General features: G+C 38.8%; 1 protein-coding gene across 7 annotated transcripts in view; it reads right to left on the minus strand.

Moving 5' to 3' along the window:
* Nucleotides 1-840: 840 nt before the first annotated feature.
* The window catches only part of LOC127434231 (rho GTPase-activating protein 21-like), a 196,415-nt gene continuing 175,713 nt past the window's right edge, over nucleotides 841-21,542 (minus strand). For 4 of the 7 annotated variants that reach the window (XM_051686807.1, XM_051686808.1, XM_051686806.1 and 1 more), the window contains 16 exons: nucleotides 21,173-21,275; nucleotides 20,980-21,022; nucleotides 20,375-20,500; nucleotides 18,507-18,791; nucleotides 17,252-17,316; nucleotides 17,017-17,165; nucleotides 16,776-16,918; nucleotides 14,847-15,005; nucleotides 14,678-14,756; nucleotides 14,430-14,503; nucleotides 14,242-14,331; nucleotides 12,694-12,819; nucleotides 12,544-12,585; nucleotides 10,649-10,754; nucleotides 6,777-6,808; nucleotides 841-3,822 (listed from right to left, as the gene is read on the minus strand). In XM_051686807.1, coding sequence (XP_051542767.1) covers nucleotides 2,206-3,822; nucleotides 6,777-6,808; nucleotides 10,649-10,754; nucleotides 12,544-12,585; nucleotides 12,694-12,819; nucleotides 14,242-14,331; nucleotides 14,430-14,503; nucleotides 14,678-14,756; nucleotides 14,847-15,005; nucleotides 16,776-16,918; nucleotides 17,017-17,165; nucleotides 17,252-17,316; nucleotides 18,507-18,791; nucleotides 20,375-20,500; nucleotides 20,980-21,022; nucleotides 21,173-21,275 — 3,239 coding nt within the window. In that variant the 3' untranslated portion in view covers nucleotides 841-2,205. The remainder of the gene's footprint in view (nucleotides 3,823-6,776; nucleotides 6,809-10,648; nucleotides 10,755-12,543; nucleotides 12,586-12,693; nucleotides 12,820-14,241; nucleotides 14,332-14,429; nucleotides 14,504-14,677; nucleotides 14,757-14,846; nucleotides 15,006-16,775; nucleotides 16,919-17,016; nucleotides 17,166-17,251; nucleotides 17,317-18,506; nucleotides 18,792-20,374; nucleotides 20,501-20,979; nucleotides 21,023-21,172; nucleotides 21,276-21,542) is intronic. The other 3 variants (XM_051686809.1, XM_051686804.1, XM_051686805.1) reach the window with 2 other exon arrangements.

Genomic DNA, 21,542 nt, shown 5'->3' on the forward strand with positions numbered 1-21,542 from the left:
GTGTGTTTGAGAGAGAGAGAGAGAGAGAGAGAGAGAGAGAAAGAAATGGGAAGGTTGTTGTAGGAAAATAGGCCCATGGCTGGATGAACAGGGATAATTGGAGGTGCCAGTCTGTCTCCTGATCTATAATGTGCTCCTGTGGGATTAATGCAACAACTGTCTAAGATGCAGAAGAGAAGCCTGCACTGAGCAGGGCTCACAATCATGTGTTATTGTTATTATGGCCTATAAATCACAGCACCAAACCCCCGAAAAGTTTCTCTCATACTTTACTTGAAATTAGTAATAAAAGCTTTACCTGAACTGCTTGAACATCCCAACCAATTAGGGATTGTTTATGAAATATATTATTTCTGTACTATAACTTACAGCATTACAGCATAACTTACACATAGTATCCTGAACTTTATGATCAGACTTCATAATCAATGTGTTATTATTATACTGTGTTGTGACAAAAAATGACCTAGCCTATACTGATTTTACAGTAAAACTCTTAATACAGTATTTTACTGTTAAATCAGTGTAAGAATGCCTGAATGACAGTATGTTAAAAACCAAATAAATAAAAAGGAAATAACATACTCTTGAACATTAGGTAGGGGTTCTTGTTAATAACTAGTGAGAAAGGCTTTAGTTTACTGGCACTCGCAGGTCACATGAGAGCCTCTTCTGTTCAGAACATGAACAACATTGAACACACTTTTCAGTTCACCTGAGAAGGTCAAACATATATGATATATATATATATATATCAAATATAATATTATATGAGGTTTGCAATGTTTGCAAGCCTGTTACCAAACTTTGAGTCTATCAATGACAATGAGAAGAGACTGACAAAGATCATTTATTTCCAGTGTTTTTTTTTCTCTTTGCAGCTGGGATCCACACATAAGCATACAGAGGTCAGATGGAATCTCTGACGTCATCAGAAGTATGACGTCATGCATACTCTCCCGATGAATTACTTCTTATGCCAGCTACTGCACTGGTCAGCTCAGAATTCTGACAAAAGTAACATACAAAAAAACACACCAAAAAAAACAAATACATATTTAAATTCTTGCCCCAATAACAGACCAGGGTAAAGACATATCCAGTGACAGTGCACGAGATGACTTAAGACTAGACTGATGAAGCAATGGAAGTTCTGGGTCTGCTTTTGCATCATTTTGTATAAAAATGTATTTTTCTTTTTTTTTTCTATTATAAAATTCAGTCATTCACAATACATATTCCACATTAACACAAACAACAAAATTAACAAAATGACAACTTTCCTGTCACCAGAACCAATTGAGAGGCACTTTATTGTGAGGAAACAGAATTCCTTGTGGTTTGACAACTTATTTGCTGTTAGTTCGTACTTTGCATTCAAAGGGTTTACCATGACTGTGCCAGTAAGCCTGGTACTGCTACAGATGTTTAGGCTCTGGCACTTTCAGTATAACACTTTCACATGCCTTAAGAAATATAAAAAGTTTTCATTCTTTTACTTCCATGTTTACATCTGGCTGTTATGATGCACTGTAAAAGAGATTTCCACAGCACACAGCACAGAAAACTGCCCCAATCAGGGCTCACCTTGATAATAAAAAATATACTTCAAAAACAGAAATTATTTACACTTCTTTCCAGATGAAAAATGGAACAAGCAATTGTGTTAGTCAATATAACAGCAAGCATATTATATTTTCATATGAGAAACATCACAAAGAGTTTTTTTTTTTTTTTTTGACTATCGTAACCTTGGAAGAGATGCCTTTTTTTTTAATATATTCATATCCTTCAGTAAAAGTTTCACCAATGCATTTCTGTCCAAGATTTATGCTGTAGCAGCAGCGGAGGCAGTTGATAAAACGTGATTTTTTTACAGCCTCTGAACAACAGGCCACTTCACTGCACATATTACAAGCTTTTCAAGAGAAAAGCCCCACTACTGATCCAAAAGCAAAGAGGAACAAAAATTTGTTAATATTACTCCAGTTACTTTTCTTATTAGCCAATACATATAGATATATACAATTTATATTTATAATATATATTCATATTTATATATACTTTGTAAAAATAAAAACATTTTTAAACAAAAAGGGGGGGGGGGGCAAAATAAAGGTGGATTCACCTTAGTTCTAAGTACATTCATTCGCTTAGACATACATTATGACACACACTTTCACACATGCAAATGCATCTTTTCTTTCAAAGATATTGGTAGAATCGAGAATGCACTACTTGGGCTCCTGAAAGTTTCTGTGGATGAGGATCAGCCCCTGGATTTGGGCTGTTTCTGGATTTGCCCTTTGAAGCACCACCATTTACTTGCTCAGAGCTGGACTGCGTACATGAAGAGGCAGAGAGAGTCAGCCGCTCTGCACCCTCTGCTTGAGTCTCTCCTGTTTCTGCCACCTCTCGACCAACCTGACTATCCGGCTCCAAACTGGCCTGGGAACCCCCAGCCCGACGGTGCTCACGAGCAATCCATTCCCGGATAGATAAGTCCTGAGAATCGCACTTGGATTTGACACGCTCCACAGCAGACAGTTCAGCACCTTGGTCCACCCCACCCTGTTCCCTCCAGTCATGAATTACATCAAGTTCAGCAAAGTCCTGCTGGCCACACATAGTATGCCGCCGTCGGATACCCTTTTTCTTACCACGGGTTTCCGTAGAGCGGGACTTCTGCATGCCAACCCCAAGCATGTCATCGGCAGAGGAGCGCAGACGGAACTTGAGTCTCTCTGTGAGTTTAAGATGCCATGCTAGCTCAACACGGTCCGATTCAGTGCGGAATGAGCTACTGAGACTGCCAGTTGAACGGCCTCTTTTCATCACCTCCAGAACTCGAGATAGTCGGGTTGATTCGTTCTTGCTGACCCCTTGATTCACGCTACCTACCCCTGCTTCCACAGATGAATCGCTGTCTGTCTTTTGTTGCAGCGACCGCCTCCTGGATAGAGTGTCACAGTCTATGAGCTTATGGGAGGGTAGCAAGTGATGGCTGTCCAGTTTTGGCGTGGTGCTGCCGTCATCCGCTGCGGTTGATATTGTGTTTGGGATGTCTCGGGAAGCATTGGCAGGGCTGAACAAAGGGAAATCACTCTCGCTGTCAGTTTCCATTGGCCGTCCCTCACTGATGAGCTCGCTTTGCTCATCATCTGCTTCGTCTCCACCTCGGCTTTCAGTCACAGATTGCACCTCTGGGCTCAATGTAACAGACTCCACTCCTATCAGGAAGGTGGTGGAAGAAGTGGTTGAGTAGTCTGAGGTAATGGAGCTCACTTCTGCAGTCACTGAAGCCCCTCCAGGAGGTGGTAACAGCTCAGGGGTAGGTGATGATGCTGTGCCCCATTTCCGAGGCCTAGTCCTGGGTACAGATGCTCCAGAGCTCATGGTACACAAGTCTGAGGTGATCTCATCTAACTGTGATGAAGGATCAGAGAGGGACGATTTGGAAGGACGATTGAGAACGGGTGAACATGAGAGCTTGGGCGAGGTCTTCATAAAGAACGAGTTCCTGTGCTCCTTCATGTTCTTTTGGGTGGATTCAGCACCTATGCCATTCTTCTTCTGTCCAACAGGTGATTTTCCGCATGGGCTGGACCTGTCTGCCACTTCCTTCTGGCATTGGTGGTTCTGCTTTTGAGTTGGATTTTCTTTTTTGGTGAAGACGGTATCAAGGTCATCATCAGAACTGCTGGGTTGCAGCTTCTCCTTGTGCTTCTTTCGTTTGCGGTTGGCTGCAGCAAAGATGGAGGAGACTCGTGGCTGCAGGAATTCGTGGCTGCACTGGTCCTTCCCTGAACCCCAAGAGCCCTGCTTAATAAATAAAATGAAAGACAGAGATAGAGAAAGTGACAGATTAAGACACAGAGAAAACAACACAACTTTGTAAACCAACTAGGGCATAGGCCACAAAGCATTAAGGCCTAGCAGCAAGAAAACATGAAATAAAAAGCCTAACCGCTGCCTTTGTGGGTTGTTAACCCAGAGTACTCCACCTGCTTCTCTGAAAGCAACACAAATCAGAGGTTGAAGGACTGAACATTAGGAGGGAGAGAAACATTAAAGACAGTTACAGGGCTCCAAATCAGGCCACATAGCCACATAGCACAAGCAGCACCCGCAACACCAACAGCACCACCACATGGAAAAATCTGCATGGGTTGCAATTCAAAGCAAAGCTGGAGCCAGATGAAAGAAATAGGGATGGGAATCGAAAATTATTTAAAGATTCTGTTCTCGATTCTGATTCCATGTAACAATTTTGGTTCCTTAATGATTCCATTAACAGTTCTTTAAGCACTTTCCCACTGTTGGTCCAAATGGTTCTAAAGATGTTCAGTATTGGTTCAAGTAGCATTTCCTATTGAGCATGGTTCAGTACGGTTCAATTACAAACCATTCCTGGCCCAGATTTCTCAGCATGGTTAGCTAACCATACACAAAAAAGAAAAGAAAAAAAGAAAAAAGAAAACATTTGCTGGTAGAATGCCTGTATTGATGTGTCATCTCATGATTGGTCACTTGCTTAGTCAGTCCATTCTAATCCTGATTTTGCAGCACCACAGTGGAAAAAAAGGGTAAACTTGCAAACAAGCATGTATCGGTACGGAACGGCACAGTTCCACAACGAGAACCATTTGGTCCAATGGAGGAAAAGCACCCTTTTGACTTCTGAGGAAGCATCAAATAATTGATCATAACTATATGATACCATATACTATATTATCCCTTTTTGTTTATAGGCCTATAGGTCATGTAACAAGAATAAAAAAAAAAAACTAAAAAAACACGCAACGTACACTATATTGCCAAAAGTATTCGCTCATCTGCCTTTAGACGCATATGAACTTAAGTGACATCCCATTCTTAATCTATAGGGTTTAATATGATGTCGGCCCACCCTTTGCAGCTATAACAGCTTCAACTCTTCTGGAAAGGCTTTCCACAAGGTTTAGGAGTGTGTTTATGGGACTTTTTGACCATTCTTCCAGAAGCGCATTTGTGAGGTCAGACACTGATGTTGGACGAGAAGGCCTGGCTCGCAGTCTTCGCTCTAATTCATTCCAAAGGTGCTCTATCGGGTTGAGGTCAGGACTATGTGCAGGCCAGTCAAGTTCTTCCACACCAAACTCGCTCATCCATGTCTTTATGGACCTTGCTTTGTGCACTGGTGCGCAGTCATGTTGGAACAGGAAGGGGCCATCCCCAAACTGTTCCCACAAAGTTGGGAGCATGGAATTGTCCAAAATCTCTTGGTATGCTGAAGCATTCAGAGTTCCTTTCACTGGAACTAAGGGGCCAAGCCCAGCTCCTGAAAAACTACCCCGCACCATAATCCCCCCTCCACCAAACTTCACGGTTGGTACAATGCAGTCAGACAAGTACTGTTCTCCTGGCAACTGCCAAACCCAGACTCGTCCATCAGATTGCCAGATGGAGAAGCGTGATTCGTCACTCCAGAGAACGCGTCTCCACTGCTCTGGAGTCCAGTGGCGGCGTGCTTTACACCACTGCATCTGACGCTTTGCATTGCACTTGGTGATGTATGGCTTGGATGCAGCTGCTCGGCCATGGAAACCCATTCCATGAAGCTCTCTATGCACTGTTCTTGAGCTAATCTGAAGGCCACATGAACTTTGGAGGTCTGTAGCGATTGACTCTGCAGAAAGTTGGCGACCTCTGCGCACTATGCGCCTCAGCATCCGCTGACCCCGCTCTGTCATTTTACGTGGCCTACCACTTCGTGGCTGAGTTGCTGTCATTCCCAATCGCTTCCACTTTGTTATAATACCACTGACAGTTGACTGTGGAATATTTAGTAGCGAGGAAATTTCACGACTGGACTTGTTGCACAGGTGGCATCCTATCACAGTACCACGCTGGAATTCACTGAGCTCCTGAGAGCGGCCCATTCTTTCACAAATGTTTCTAGAAGCAGTCTGCATGCCTAAGTGCTTCATTTTATACACCTGTGGCCATGGAAGTGATTGGAACACCTGAATTCAATTATTTGGATGGGTGAGCGAATACTTTTGGCAATATAGTGTATTTCGGTAACACATTTTAACTTTTGTGACAATAAAACTACAAAAGAATGTGTATTATCATGTGAACAATCAGTCAGTAATGATTGTACACTGATTCAAGCTTCACAAACCTTTAGTTCAGCATTACCAAGTAACAAACAAGCTTTGTTGTGGAGGGTGTGGCAATAGATGTTGAGCTGGGGGGTTGTGTTGTAGTAAAGTCACCTCCACTTAAATCTCTACACATTTAAAGGCACCTCCGTGCTCTTAAAGGCACCACCGCTTAAAAGGGCACCTTTACATTTGTGAACGAAAGGGGCAGCCCCCATTCTGTGCACATCAGTGCAAACAAGTAACAGTTCTAGGCTTTTTCCAACTCTTACTTTTTGTAACTGGAAGTAATGACTTGCTGTTCAGTGAGTGAGTCCAATGTAAATTCAAAAACCGACTCATGAACCCACCAGTATTTTTGTTAAAAAAATTTAACCAGTTTCTCGATTCCCAACCCTAGACAGAAACGCATACTGCACAACATCTCATTTTGTGACACTGAATGCAGCGCATGTTAAAAGCATGACATGATGGTCTCTGATCCATCTGTCGAATCTTTTCAAGATGGCATCTGGCTCTCCGGTGCTGCATTGGGAGGGGTGGAGTGCATCAGCCTAGTGCAAAGACTACACTCACCCACTAAACCTGACCTATTAGAGAAGCGGCCACTGTCAAGAGACTCAAACTCACCTTAGATTTAGCAGAGTCACTGGTTGGTGAATCTGTGGAGCAAACAAAGGTGATATACAGTTAGCGACTTGGACATGTCTTTTTAATTAACTCAAACACATGAATATCCAAAGACAGGGTGATAAGAAGAACAGAGCCATGAGGAAAAGTTTTGCATGATGGCGAGAGAGTGACGAACACGGTGATAAAAGGAGAAGAAGAGATGCATAACATCAGGCATGCATGCAGACAAATGAGTGAGCACTGTTTTGTTACACTCAGATACAAATTCACCAGTAGGGAGCGATATTTCACGCAAACGCCGACCATCCAGCAAACACAGACAATATGGCAACGTGTCTAGTGAATGAATTTTTGTGGTTGCAAAAGAGAGCAAATAAACTTGATGTTATTATCTGCAGCCTTGTTATGAAGGAACATGAAGATGACACAGGACGAGTGAGTAGGCATGAGATGATGAGTGCCATGCATTCAGTGTCATTGAACAACATAACTTTCTTGGGCATTAATTATACAGTCTATGATAATATTTAAAGCCAGCATGAATTAATTTTTTTAATTATTTCTTTTACGTTTTTAATGCATGTTCCAGGTCCTATTGCGCACAATTCATCAGTGCATATTATTCCAAATTTTATTAGATTTTTTGTCTTTTATCAAAACTTATAACACAGCTCTCTAGAATACTCAATTATGAACAGTTAATCGCTCCATCCAGCAGTCTGATATTTTTGAGTAACGATCGCACAACTGGGAATAATATATGTTTTGTCCATTAATTTATACACAAACCAAAAAAAAAAAAATAATAATAATACGAGTTTCTGGAGACAACACTTTCATTCTTCTTGCATAATAACATAGACAACCAAAATCAGCATTTCATGTCCATTTATTTATTAAGTAGCCATGTAATAAGCGGGATAACGTACAGTCAGCCAGTCCGCATCCGCTCCGCGTCAGGGTCCTGATCACCCTGTTGGGGTATATTTTGCTACAACTAGTGGCTCTATTTTGTACATCCCTTACACAATAACTTGCTCCGGCTCTGAAATGACAAATCACTCTTATTTTTCAACTCCTCCCTTCCAACCACCTGGCTCTATTTTGTTATGTAACACCCACTTTTTACAACCCAGTTGATTCCCTATGGATAAAACCAAGCCCTGTCCTAAATTTTTTCTTGTTAAATAGGCTGTTTCACTCAGAAATATGTCAAATTGTGTTGCAAAAGCCATTATATGTTGACTTTAAAACTGCCTTTTGATTTTTGGAACCAAATAAAGACCTTCATTATCTTAATAATTTAGTAGGAATTATGAAATGTATATATTTTATATGGTAATGGAGAAATTTGCATTTCAGCAATCAAATCTACAACTGTTTGCATCCTGAACTCAAGTATTGTGTACATCAAGCAGAAATTAAGATGATAAAAGTCAAGAAAATGCTAATCTGCATTACATATAGTTATAGATCAGTGGTCCTCAACTGGTTTTGCTTTGCGACCCAGAATTTACATTGGACATCAAGTGGCGACCCACTGTTGTAAAAAAACATAACCTGTATTTAATGTGTCCTGGGTTGGATTTTCTTTTATCTTGCATAGAGTTGTTCTTGGTTTTCAAGTATAACGCATGTATCAATTGACATTATTTTTGTTGTTGATGGCAACAAAAGATACAGTAAGTTTTCTCTTCCCCTTTTAAAAGTTGATGAGCCCATTATATTTATTATCAAGTTTGTTTCCTAATTTCAAACATCATTCAAACAGAACATATATTACACAGGAGGAAAACAACAAGTCTTGAAGGTGCAGACTTTAAAGCCCTTTATGAACTTGCCCTTATATTTACAGTGCAATGACATAAGCAGAGGTAAACCATAATGGCTTCTCATTACCATTGTTAGGTCAATGCAGCTAGTCTATATAATAATAATAATAATAATAATAATAAATGATAGTGTTTATGAAAATTTTTATATATTCTACATAGATTATTTAATATGAAATTATAACATTTTGTCAAAATATAACAATTACTGCTACTACTGTAAAATCCTAAAACAGTTTTGTAAGGCTGATGATGTGAAATAATAATATAAAAATAATAATTAAAAAATATATATTTTGGCACATAGCACAGTGTTGCTCTGTTCCACCTCACTTCTGTTTATGTCGGGCTGCCTGTTTGAGAGGTTTGACTTCGTCCATAGCGATTTAAACTAGAAAATTCTCACTATAATTCAAATCGCCGTTGATGCGCACGTGAGCACCAGAGACACAGTAGATTAGAAAAGAGCAGATCATTGGTGTGAATTGTTCCTTTACAGTCGCGCGAAAAACAAGCTTTAAACGCACCACCAAAATATTGTGTTGTAGACGAGAAGCCTTTTGCATGTGTAAAGTGCTGAACGTGAGATTATCATTACATTTGCCTCAGCAGTCCTAAATTTCACTTGCTCGGCCACCAAAAAATGTTCAGTGGGAGAACCATGGCATTGTTCTTTCCTGCTGTCCACGACCTAGTCATACAGACCTGCGATAGACTGAAATGTTTGGATGCTTAATGACCGTGTTGAAGCTAATATGGTGTGTGGTGTTGTGACAACAGTGAAGATGAGACACTCAAGGCATGAACCAAGGTCAAATGTGACAGGGGTCAGAGAGGGGCTAGCTACGCAGAGAAGATGACACTGGGAAGACAGGATGCCAGCGAGGAAAACCTACAGAATTAATTCATTGCTGTCTTCGCTCCCATTGCATTTTTTATAGCAACGACTAATGATTTTGGAGGTTATTTCTTCTGTGTCGAGCCGAGCCCCCCTGCACACCCCTTGGTGGTGACAAATGGTATGACTGAGTGATATTCAGAGCCAAGTAGCATTACCATGCTGTCTCTCCATTTGGCCAGCGTTCAGAAAGAGAGAGAGAGAGAGAGAGAGAGAGAGAGAGAGAGAGAGAGAGAGAGATGGGGGGAGGGGCGAGAGACGGCGGAGAGCTTTTGAGACAGCAGCACTGCTCAAGGCCAGGTACACTCTCAAACACCATACGCGCCCCCACAGAACCCAACACTTCTGCTGCGCTTGCCCTTTGCGCTTTTTTGTGGCCCCGTCATAAAATGCGAGGGTGTCTGCAGACTAGGCAGCTACACTTCGGGCAACAGTTCCCTCTCTTCCTACAGTTCCAGCTGCCCATCACGGACACTACTGAGTCCATCAGTGACATCAAGGTGTGATTGACTCCGCCCACTTGGCCTGTGTCAAGATCAGTATGTGTGAATGCTGGGAAAGCCTTTAGGACATGCGACAGAGGGGCGCTAGGGGACAGAGGGATCAGAGATTGGCAAGCGATGTTCTGCGCTTTGGCTTTAGCTCTTTGTTTGTTATCTCTTTGAGGAAGAACATATCGTGTTAGCGCAGCCGTTGGCAGAATTATAGAAATGGCCATGTGGAGTTTGAACACAGAGAAAAAGAGACGGCCACGCTAAACATAGAATAATGGGCAAAACAGAAAGGGGACAAAGACAAACCGTCCGAACTGTCGACAAAAAAAGACAGAAAACTGAAATAAAATCAGGTATCAAAGGATGGATATTAAAAATCAAGCTACCGTAAGCAAAAATGTCTGGCCTCACAAACTCGCAAAGGCATTGTAATTAGGCCATAGCACAGTTTGCGTGTTGGGAAAACCAGTTTCTGTATTGACCAGTTCAAAGCATTTTTAAACATTATATAAAGCTGTAACGTTATTGCAGGTGTTTTGTTTTAGCTCACGTGACAAGATGTGCTAAAAGACATATATATACTTTGGAGGAGGGTGTAAAAGGTGAACCCGTCCCAGAGAGGGTCCAACCCAGGGCACATGTTACCTGACACTTCCCCAGGAGAGGTGCCTGTCCGGCCGATGTTGGTCAGTAGGTGGTCGATGTTTGGCACAGGCTGAGACTCCACAGCACTTTCTTCCTGCACCGTAGTCTAAGTGGAGGAGCAGGGAAAACATTCACTAAGCATTGCAATGATTTGGACAAAGTAATGAAGGAAGGAAAGAACAAGCTCAAAAAAGAGAGACAGAAACTTGATTTTTACATTTTTTGAGGCAAATGAGGGGTACTTGTCCATGCGAAACTCGCCACCATGATGCTAAGTTATTCTGAGTGGTTGCTATGGTGTAGTTATGTGGTTGCTAGGGTGTTCTAGGTGGTTGCTTGGTGGCTGTCTACTGTTCTATGTCAAGAGAGACCAACCCCAGGTCTCTATGCTATTCTGGACTCTAGATATGTCTATTGGCAAGAGATGGGAATCGCAAGGAATTTATTGATTCTGATGCATCTTAATGATTCTTTTAGTACTTTTGAGGACGAAATATTTGGAAATAAGAAATGCAATTCTTTTTGCATTTAGTGCCCTCAGCAGCCTGTTACTAAGTGAAAAGATGATTTCACATTTTAAAAATGTTCAAATGAAAATAAAATGCTTTTATATTCAAAATAATATTGGTTCTCCAACAAAACACACTGAATACTATTAAACACTTCAACTGATTGTATTTTTTGGTTTGTTCGTTTAAAGCATTGCAAATCATTTAATAGTATTTAATTATTATTTAAAATTAATCCATGCCATGCCTATTCATTTGAATTTTTAACTATAACCACAATCTGCAAACAGTAGTATTTAATGTATGCGCTTAACGCACGTCTTTGTTTCTATAGCTGTGTTCCTAACGACACACTATACACTATGCACTTATAAAATATACTATGCACTCAGCCATGTAGTGTTTGAATTTCAAATCAAAGTGTAGTATCGTCCCAAATGGAACACTTAACGTTTTTTTTACTGCACAGAATCATTCGCCATTTAACAGCTGATGGAAGTGACGTTTCAATCACACGTGATGTGTTGCTGCTAGCTTTAGCGCATTAGCCAACCTCATTTCAACACTTGTATCTTAAACAACGTATATATTCACACAGCACGGGGTGATGGTAAAGCATTCAACTCACATTTGTAAGGTGCTGTATCCACTGAAGTTTTGCTAGCTGCTGCATTCTTCATTATTTACAATTGATTTTTCAGACCAGCAGCGCAGCCAGGTAACTCCGCCCCTTCCGCTATGTACGGCAAGTCGCGAGCGCTGAGTGCATGAAGTGTCCAACATACCACACTCAGTTTTGATGGTTGAAAATGTGCACCATCTGGGTACCTATTGTACACTTCTTTTTGTTGCATTGTCAGTTTGAACATACTACTTACACTACAAAATGACGCAGAATAGTGCAGAAGTGAGTCACTTGGGATACACCTATTACTTTATTTCATTTTTAAAAATGTATGTTTGTTTTCTAGTAAATATACAGTTGGACTTCCTTGTAAAAATGCTTCTATTTTGCACGCTTTTGTCATTTAATCTAAATATTTTCATTACAAATTATGTTAAGAGTAAAAGGTCAAAAATGTAATTATTCTGAATTACCATACACCAAATACTGAGAAATTCACCTTGAATTTTAGCATTTTACTATGCTGATAATATAGTATGAATTAAATATTTTTTTTAAATTAAATTATGCAAATGTTAGAATTTTTTTGGAGGGATGAGGCACCAGAATCCCTGCCTCATTTTAGGTTTACCCCATCTCCAAATCCAAAATCTGTTTCATTTTTTTTTTTTTTTTTAGAAAAGTAATAGCACACCTATGGTTCTCAACAAGTTGCAAATAAGAGCAAAGGAAAGAAAGCAAGCAGTTTTGTTAATACACACCATAGGCTCATTATCGCCCTCCTCAGTGAAGAACCAGTCATACTGCAAGAGAAAACCAGACTGCATTCAGAATCCTTTAAATATTTCACAGACGCTCACAAATGACAATATTAAGAGGTGCTTGCTCTGAAACGAGAATTAATGACTCACATGCTGAATGAGAGTTTCCACAATCTTGTACTGATCCGGCATGTGTGTCACCATGTGAGTCATGTTGTCTTCAGATGTCCTCACCAGTGTTGGTCCGAACACAATGGCCAGATTCCGAGGCTCCATCTGACACATTGACAAATGAGAGAGAATGAGATGAGAAGCCTTATTCTCAGTAATACCTAGGCATAATTGTCCTTATTACACAAGAGAGTGTACACACAGGGCATATTATTGTGTTCTGTCTGCACTATATTTTAATTGTTGCGTCAATGACAAATTTGGTCAGAGGTGGTAAAAATGACAAATATTACAAGAATCCAGTTTCAAACACATTTGTCAAGTTCATAGAAATGTAATATTTGTGACCATCTTGGTTTAATACATTTGAAAAACATTTTCTACAAGAATATATATATATATATTTAATGACTTTCATAATTTTAAGTTGCGTAAAAATCAAGAAAAATTTATTTAAATACTTTCCTTACTCCTTGAACACATGAGTATGTAAACAACTTAATCATTCATTTAAAAATAAAAAAGATTTTTATTTTTTTTGCAAACAAATATCATAAACTATTTGAGTCAAGAATGTCTTTCTTATGGTTAGTTTTCTTAGGGTTACTCCATTTGACCAGAACAAAATGTGCCTTTTCATACAAATATCAAAATAACTGATATTTTTCCAAACTTGTCTGTTTTATTTATTTATTTACATGACAAACAGAATGGCTTTCTGCATGTTGGTTACACCACCTGACATTGTTTTGCTGGACAAAGGTTTTCAAATATTAATAATATTTTAAAACAAGTTATTTTTAGGAAATAATTTAAAAAAAAGATTATTCAAAACTATTTCTGCCAAGATTTCTTTTTCAGGGATTTCAGCTTTTAATGAGACTTATTCTTGACTGTCTCCAGACCTTTACACCACGAAGACATTTAAGACTTTTAGCCCCCCAAAAATATCAAAATGACTTTGAACTCAGTAAATGAAAGTATTTATTTATAGTAGGGGTGTATTCAAGTAACTGTTTTGTATGAACTGCATTTTTAATGTATTTTTAAATAACTTAATAGACAAAAAATGAGTGTCATGTCATTGACCCTGTTGGTCTTTGGGTGATGCACCTCATCGCGCTGTTTATTCAGTGTCTTACGCCATGAGCATTGTAGTTTTAAAACATGACGTCAAGTTAAAAATAGGCAATATTTTGTTATGCAGTGCAGCCCAACAATGTCAGTTTTACAACAGAGGACCAATCAGAAGAAGCTGTGGGCGGGACAATCATCTTAAGCGTATTTAGTGTTTACAGTAGCAATGTCTGTCTGCTACAATGTCAGAGGAGGGTTATATCATGGAAGAGTCTCATTACCTAAATTGCATGGAATATTCTCAAGAAACTCTTTTTTTACAACCTGTTTTGTAAAAACAATGGTAAGAATCTCTGTCGCTGAGAATCTGGCAACTTCTATCCATTCTATTGCATTTCATAAGAACACATCCTGTGTGTACGTCCTCTAGGATTTCCTCAAATGCTTTACCTTGTTCTTTTCCGAGTTTTCAGCTACAGTCTTGAGATGTGCGGAGAGGAACTTCAGTGTTTCGTAATGATGATCAGGCAACTCGTGAAGCTGAGAAATCAGAGGTTTATTCAGGGCTGCCGTAACATACAGTGAGATTGTTAACAATACAAAAAAAAATCTATCATATGAGGTAAAGAGCTGCTTACCAGTCTCTTGAGCACTTTGAGTCTCTCCACAGGATCCTCTATTCTGTTGCCGTCAATAAAGTCTGCATACCTCTCTACAGTGAGCCAGATAAAAGTATTTCAGCCAAGTCGGCTAATGATACTGGGAGTCTATTTCACTCACAGACACTAGATGGCAAACTGCACAGCCGTTGTTACACAAGCCAGAGATAAATACATAAATGAGTCACAGAGAGCCTCAGGCAAGGGAATTCCAAAAGGACTTTTACCATCAGTGAAGAGAGGTTCGGGAAGTTTCCTGAAGAATGATTTGAGCAAACTGCTGATCACATTTAAGTCCTTCCATTTCTGTCCAAGAATAGAGAATATTATTACAGGGGTTTTTTTTTTCATTGGAGTGTTTATGGAGGAGAGAGAGAATACAGGAGGTGCACTCACATCATCCTGAATATCAATGTCGCCCATGCCCTTGTTATTGAGCTCTTCCTGCATGATAGAGATGGCAGCGTTATTTCCTGGCACTCTGTAAATGCCCGTGTATTCCAGTCCTCGTTCTTCCACCAGCTTACAGCACACTTCCACTATCAGAGGAACAAACTGAAACACAAACACACACGGCTCAGTCAACTAACTGCAAACCAATATAAACCCCCTCAGCAAGCCAAGAAAACTGTAAGCCACATGAGTGTGAGCTGCTTACAAAGACAAGAGTCCACAATCAACACTCTGATTCTTGAGATACAAAACAAGTCACAAAAATTAGAAAAACTGAACCATTTTCAAATGTAATAACTATAACGTGATGTAATATATACCTTCAAGGCATCGTTCACCTACTGCAAAAATGAAAGTCTTTCATCATTCACGCCCCCTCATGTTGTTACAAACCTGTATGACTGACTTTGTTCCAAAGGAATGCTAACCTGAGTCACCATTTGATTGCACAGATCCAATGAAAGTGAATAATGACTCTCAAACAAGGCTAGCATTCTACCCACCATCTCCTTTTGTGTCCCACGGAAGAAAGAAAGTCATAGGTTTGAAATGACAAAGGTTGGTAAATGATGGCAGAATTTTCATTTTTGGGTGAACTCTCTCTTTAACCATGAGGTTGAGTACACAGTTAGAGTAAGGGGCAACGACATAACACTTCATTTATTTATTTATTTTTGTCTGGATCAATTGTTTTTCAAAAATACATAAAAAATGCAATTCACACAAAAAATAATTGGTAACACTTTACAATAATGTTCCATTCGTTAACATTAGTTAATGCATTAGGTATCATGAATTAACAATTAACAATACATTTCTTACAGCATATTTAAACTTTGTTGATGTTAGTTAATAAAAATACAATTGTTAGTTCATGTTAGTTTATAGTGCATTAACTAATGTTAAAAAATACAACATTTGATTTTAAAAATGTATTAATATATGTTGAAATTAACATTAACTAAGATGAATAAATGCTGTAAAAGTACTGTTCATTGTTAGTTCATGTTAACTAATGTTGATAACTAATGTTAACAAATGGAACCTTATTGTAAAGTGTTACCAAACAGTTACTTAAATGCACCTCTGCTATGATGAACATGTTTTCAATTTCTGAGTTTAAAGTCATTTGAATATTTTATCTGGAGCTGAAAGTCAAAAATGTCTTATTGGTGTACCTGTACAAAAACAAATAAATAAAAGTCTCATTAAAAGCTGAAATTCTTGAAAGAAAATACATAAATAAATAAATAAAAAATATTGGCAATTTATTTATTTTGGAATAATCTTGTATAATTACTTATTTAAAATAAACAAGTAGTGAATAATATTTTTAATATGTGAATAATAGTATTAATATGTGAAAAACTTTGTGTCCATTAAAGTCAGTTGGTGTAACCAACATGCAGGAAGCCATTCTGTTATGTGACATGAAAAACATAAAACAGAGAGGACCCCTTTTTATTACATTTTTATGAAAAGACAGATTTTGTTCAGGTCAAAAGAAGTAACGCTAAGAAAACGTATTGACATTTTTATGACTCAAAAAATAATATAAATAAAAATAAATACGTTTAAATATTTGCAACCCTTTTTTTTAAATAATTATTAAATTGTGTACACTCAAATGTATTCAAGGAGCAAAAATTTTAATTAATATTTTTATCCATTTTACCATTTTTTATCATATTTTACTTTATCTTGGAAAACCTCATTTGTCAATGACTCATATATAAACCAACAACCATTTAAACAGCACTCAAAAAATGAAAAACATTAGTTCTAGGGAGAGCTCACAGGACGTTATTTATACCAGCACTGTCAAACTAAAACAGTTCTAGAAAGAGGAAAAGTGAGAGAGGACGTTCTTACTCTGTTGGTCTGAGCTGGAGGACAGTCATCTAGTCTTACTCCAAACGTGACTCCTTGAGACTGTTTCTTTTCAAATGGCTTTCTCATCAGTCCAGGGATGCCCTTCCTCCATGCGCCCTTATCTTTGGGTGGACTCGTTTCATCTATACACAGACAACCATAACGAGAACGCATCAATGCAAGGACACGTTGATTTCACGCCAGACTTCCCACTGGTACTGGTGATGTAATGTGCTGCTACCTTTATGCATGGCTTTCCTGTCGTGGTCCTTGTTTGGTGAGTGGGGACTTGTGGCTTTACTCTCACCTTTACCACCTAACAATGTCTGTCTGATGCTCAGCGACTGACGCGAAGCCTTCGGAGACGGTTCGGTCTTACTGCTGGGTGGACTGCAACAAAAACACCAAGTCAATCTCTAGAACTACAATAGTGAACTCGAATTGATGGGAACTCTTCCTCTCTGTTTCCTGCTTACCTCATCAGAGTGTTGTACTCCTTTATTTTCCGGTTGATGAGGTCTGTGCTTGTAACAGTGGCATTCTACACAAGGAAAGAAGGAAAGAGAGATGGCACAAAAGCTGGTATCAGATGAGCAGATGTAATGTATGGGTGGAATCCCCAAACACACCAGAGGGCTTGTTTAGAACACTGTCAGAAGACACGTGACACGCTATAGTCTAAATGTCATGTGGTTTTCCTGACAAGTTAGTGTTTCCTTTCAAGAAAAGCCCTGAGGTGGTGTTTACCTATTGTAAGAAAGGCTTTAAATAGGGTTTTTTCTTCATGTGACATAGGAAGGTCCAAAACATCCACCATATCAATGTCAGGTCCTAGGCCTGGAATAGACTTGTCCTATAATATGAAGGAATGTTCCAGGTTCAATTAAAGTTAAGCTCTATGGACAGGATCTGTGGCATGCGGTCAGATTCATTATTTTTTTCCATTGGGGAATTGTTTATTAACAATTACTTATAAACCTATTATAAGCTCCAAGGTTGTTAATCAACGGTATATGCTTCTGTTGAAGCCATCAGTCCATGTTAAACTTTTTTCCCGGTAAAGACAGAGAATCATGGCAAACAAACATGGCTAAAAAGCTCTATCTACACACTCAAACTACTTATATATTTACATACATCAGAAAATGTAGAAATAAATTCAAATATATTATTTCTATACTTATAATAAACAACTTTAATTCACAATGCTTCATGGGATTGTAGTTCATTTCCTCATTAACAACTTTAAGTAAACAGTCTTGTACCTTAGTCTTTTTGTCCAGTTTTCAGCTACTTTTTTTTTTTGTTGCTTTAAATCAAAGTTTGTAATGTTGTGATTCACCTCAGAGCTGGTTTGTTTGGTTCATGGCTTACAACTCTTTTATGAAGGATTTTATTAAATCCCTATGGGGAAAAATGTCATAGGAATATACTTCTGGAATCAAGATGGCTGAAAAAGTGCACAGGCACTGGTGTGCTCTATTACAACGTTTACTTCAGTGCAATGAGTTTTATTTGTTTTTACAATATGTGGGATGTCTAAATTATTTTCTTTATTAATCAACAGTATGTCACAGATGCTATCCAATGATCTTAAATTGTTTATTCCTCTATGCTTTCGAATGATGGGTATTTCATGGCTTTACTGTTCATTTTCAGATTTAGTTAATGAATGATTTTTGATGAAAAAATGTAATCATTGTGTAATTGTGGTGATTGCTGATCAATCACCTCTTCATCTAAGTTGCTGTTCTCCTGAATGATTCGGATCCAGGACAGCATTTCCTCACGGTCTTCTGCCTGGAACAGGTACTCGCAGTCTGACGTAGTCAGCCGCAGCACGTTCTTCCGCTTTGTGTCACTGTAGGAGATGTCAATCAAACAGGCTTTGATGCTGATTGGCAGAGGCTCATCCTCGGTTTGAGAGTTGTCCCTCTTGTCTTTGTACAGGTAGAGGCAGTGGCCACGAAGCACAGCATAGATCAGTTTCCATGGCCGCATGCCACTGCCAACACGCTTCAGAGAAACAGAAATTAGAATCATTAAGATGCTATTTATTTACAATACCTCATCTTGCATATTATACCATTATTATATACATCCCAATTCGCATACTACCTGTACTACACAAGTATGTGGATTAGCATTAGTGCGTCCCAAAGCATAATGTGTTGAAAATAGGATGCCAAAGGTGATTGCATGGTGTACCATTTTAGAGGGATTTTCGAAATGTGCATTATTGCACGTATTTTTATTATTATTATTATTTTTTACTAATATGACCCACAAGCACCTGTGCTTCAGAAAAGGAGTTTTTAATCAGGGTTGGGCAAAATTCTAATTTTCAGAATTAGCTTCCTTTCAATTGATAGGTTGGTATTCCAACTGAACTGGCCACTCCCCACAGGAAGTTGAGGAAACTTAACAACGGTTATGCATTTCTTTTAATTTAATTCCATTTTAAATCTACTTAATTTCAAATTGCAATTCTACATCCTATTTGATACCTCAATTCAAATTCAATTCAAATTCAGGTATTCTAAATGGTGAACAACTATTCACCATTCGACTTTTCCACTTGTATAAAATAATGAAGAATACAAGGCAGAAGTTTACTGCGCTAATGCTTACATACTGTAAAGCAGCAAAGGGATCTAGAGTATCAAGACATTGACCTAGTATATCCCAATAATGGTGTAATGTCCCAATAAGTAATTAGAGTATATACTTTAAAATGTGTTGTTGAAGGATGTGAATTGGGATGCAGCTTAAAGCCCAAAGTATACTTTGGTTAGACGCGAATGCTAGGCATCTGCATACAGGACGCTTGATACAAATTTCATCATCAGCAGTGTGCTCAAGCACTGAATGTGTGCAGATCAATTTTTCTAACCACGCATCTTTCAATGCACAGAATGTGCATGTGCCTGGAAATTTGCAATAATTAGTGGCTCCACAAGGTGGCAACACTCACAATTATGCCGTTGTTGTCAAGAAGAAGTGCTAGAAGATGTAATCACCAGTAAACATCAGGAGACGAATTTAGAAACATCTACAGTAGATATGCACGTCAAGAGCGTGTGTGTGAGGAGGTCAGAAGATACCTGCATTTGTTTAACTCGAGTCTGAAGGAATATAAAGACATCTTTATGGGTCTAAATTCCTGCAGAAAATAGTCCAGTATCTCATAACCATCGTAGCAAGCATGAGCCAACTGCCTGTGTATGCACGCACAGTCAAATGAAGTACACTTTGAAAGGCTGAGTGTTCGACTGTACGCAGATGCTAAGCGTTCACATCAAAGCCAAAGTATACTTTGGGCTTAAGTCTGAAAATGGAGTAAAGTACAGCATAAGCCAAAACCTCTGGCACTTCTTTATGAGACATGAAATGTTTTTCAAAGGTTACACCTATTTTGACGTCCTATATTGCAACACTTTTACAGTATGTTGCATTGTATAAGCCAAAAATTGTTGGCTGTAATAGCTCTTACAACACTTTAGAGCTGTTTGCTCTGAAGACCCTTTCATTCTGGGACCCCAGAACAATACAACACATGAATGTCTAAATGTAAATCGTCGTGTTTGGTGGTGTTGTACCTTGCCCTTATCTGAGTTGATCTGCTTGAAATGAAGCGGACCCTCCTTTGTGGCATCAGTAAAGATGTCTGAAGTAGAGTCTCTTCTGGAGCCAGAGCCAGAGTCCTCAGAGGACTTATCAACAGCCTGAACATGCCATACAGGGATTATTCATTCAATTATCAGCATGATGCACAATTCATCCTGCTTGACAACCGTGACTGAAAACTCTATGAGATATGTTCTCAGTTTTGTAGTTCAACTTCAGACGGCACTTGAATTTCACAAGTTTGTGGCTTCAAATCTTTTAAAGATATTCAGAGTTGTGTTTATCCATATTAGTTTTGTTAGGAGCAAGCAAACCAGATATTTGCATGCATAACTAAATTCTGCTTTGTTTTCTGCCTGTGAAATAATCAGTATTTGTTACTTTTGGATGTGCATTAATTCTACATACATTTCTGCTAATTTCTTCTGTTTTTTCACAAATGTTTGCTAAGATGGCTGTATTGATGCATTTTAACTGAACAGACCTTTGTCTACAGTATAATGTGTGAACTAATCACTATGCAGTTAACTGGAGAGTTACAGTCATTTATTATCTCTATGACTGAAGTCTCACTCACCTTTCTAAGGCCCCTGAATCCATGGGTGTGTTTAATGGACCTGCTGTACAGATAATAAGCACACAGAGGTCATTTAGTGCCCGAGGCAGCACATTAACAATGACAGTTCACTGGCTCTTCAACCATGTGGGCAAAGTATTGCTGTTATGCATCATATATCATATCCTGTAGCTTTAAGGGACTGGAAACGTACCCTCTCCCCTCTTCTCTGTAGATATCCAAACCCTCATCGAAGGATTTGGAACGCTCCGTTTTAGCACCAGAATCTGACTCCAGAATCGTGAGTCGTAAAGAATCTATGAGAGCAGAAGAGTTCACAGAAAACACATTTAGATTTTAAACCATGGATCAGGGCAAAAATGACACCGAAAGTGAAATGCCCACATACTTAAATGTTGTGGTAAAAAAGCATTTCTAATTAAGTCTTCTTGTGTTTTTTTTTTTTATATATATATATTTTTTTTATATATTTCATATATTTCATAATATTCTATTCTAAGCTGACCTAGTTGGGTTAGTGCCTCCGCATACACCATAGTAACCTGTAGCAGTCAGATATCTGT

This window comes from Myxocyprinus asiaticus, chromosome 44 (assembly GCF_019703515.2).
Source record: "Myxocyprinus asiaticus isolate MX2 ecotype Aquarium Trade chromosome 44, UBuf_Myxa_2, whole genome shotgun sequence".
NCBI classification, from domain to species: Eukaryota; Metazoa; Chordata; class Actinopteri; order Cypriniformes; family Catostomidae; genus Myxocyprinus; species Myxocyprinus asiaticus.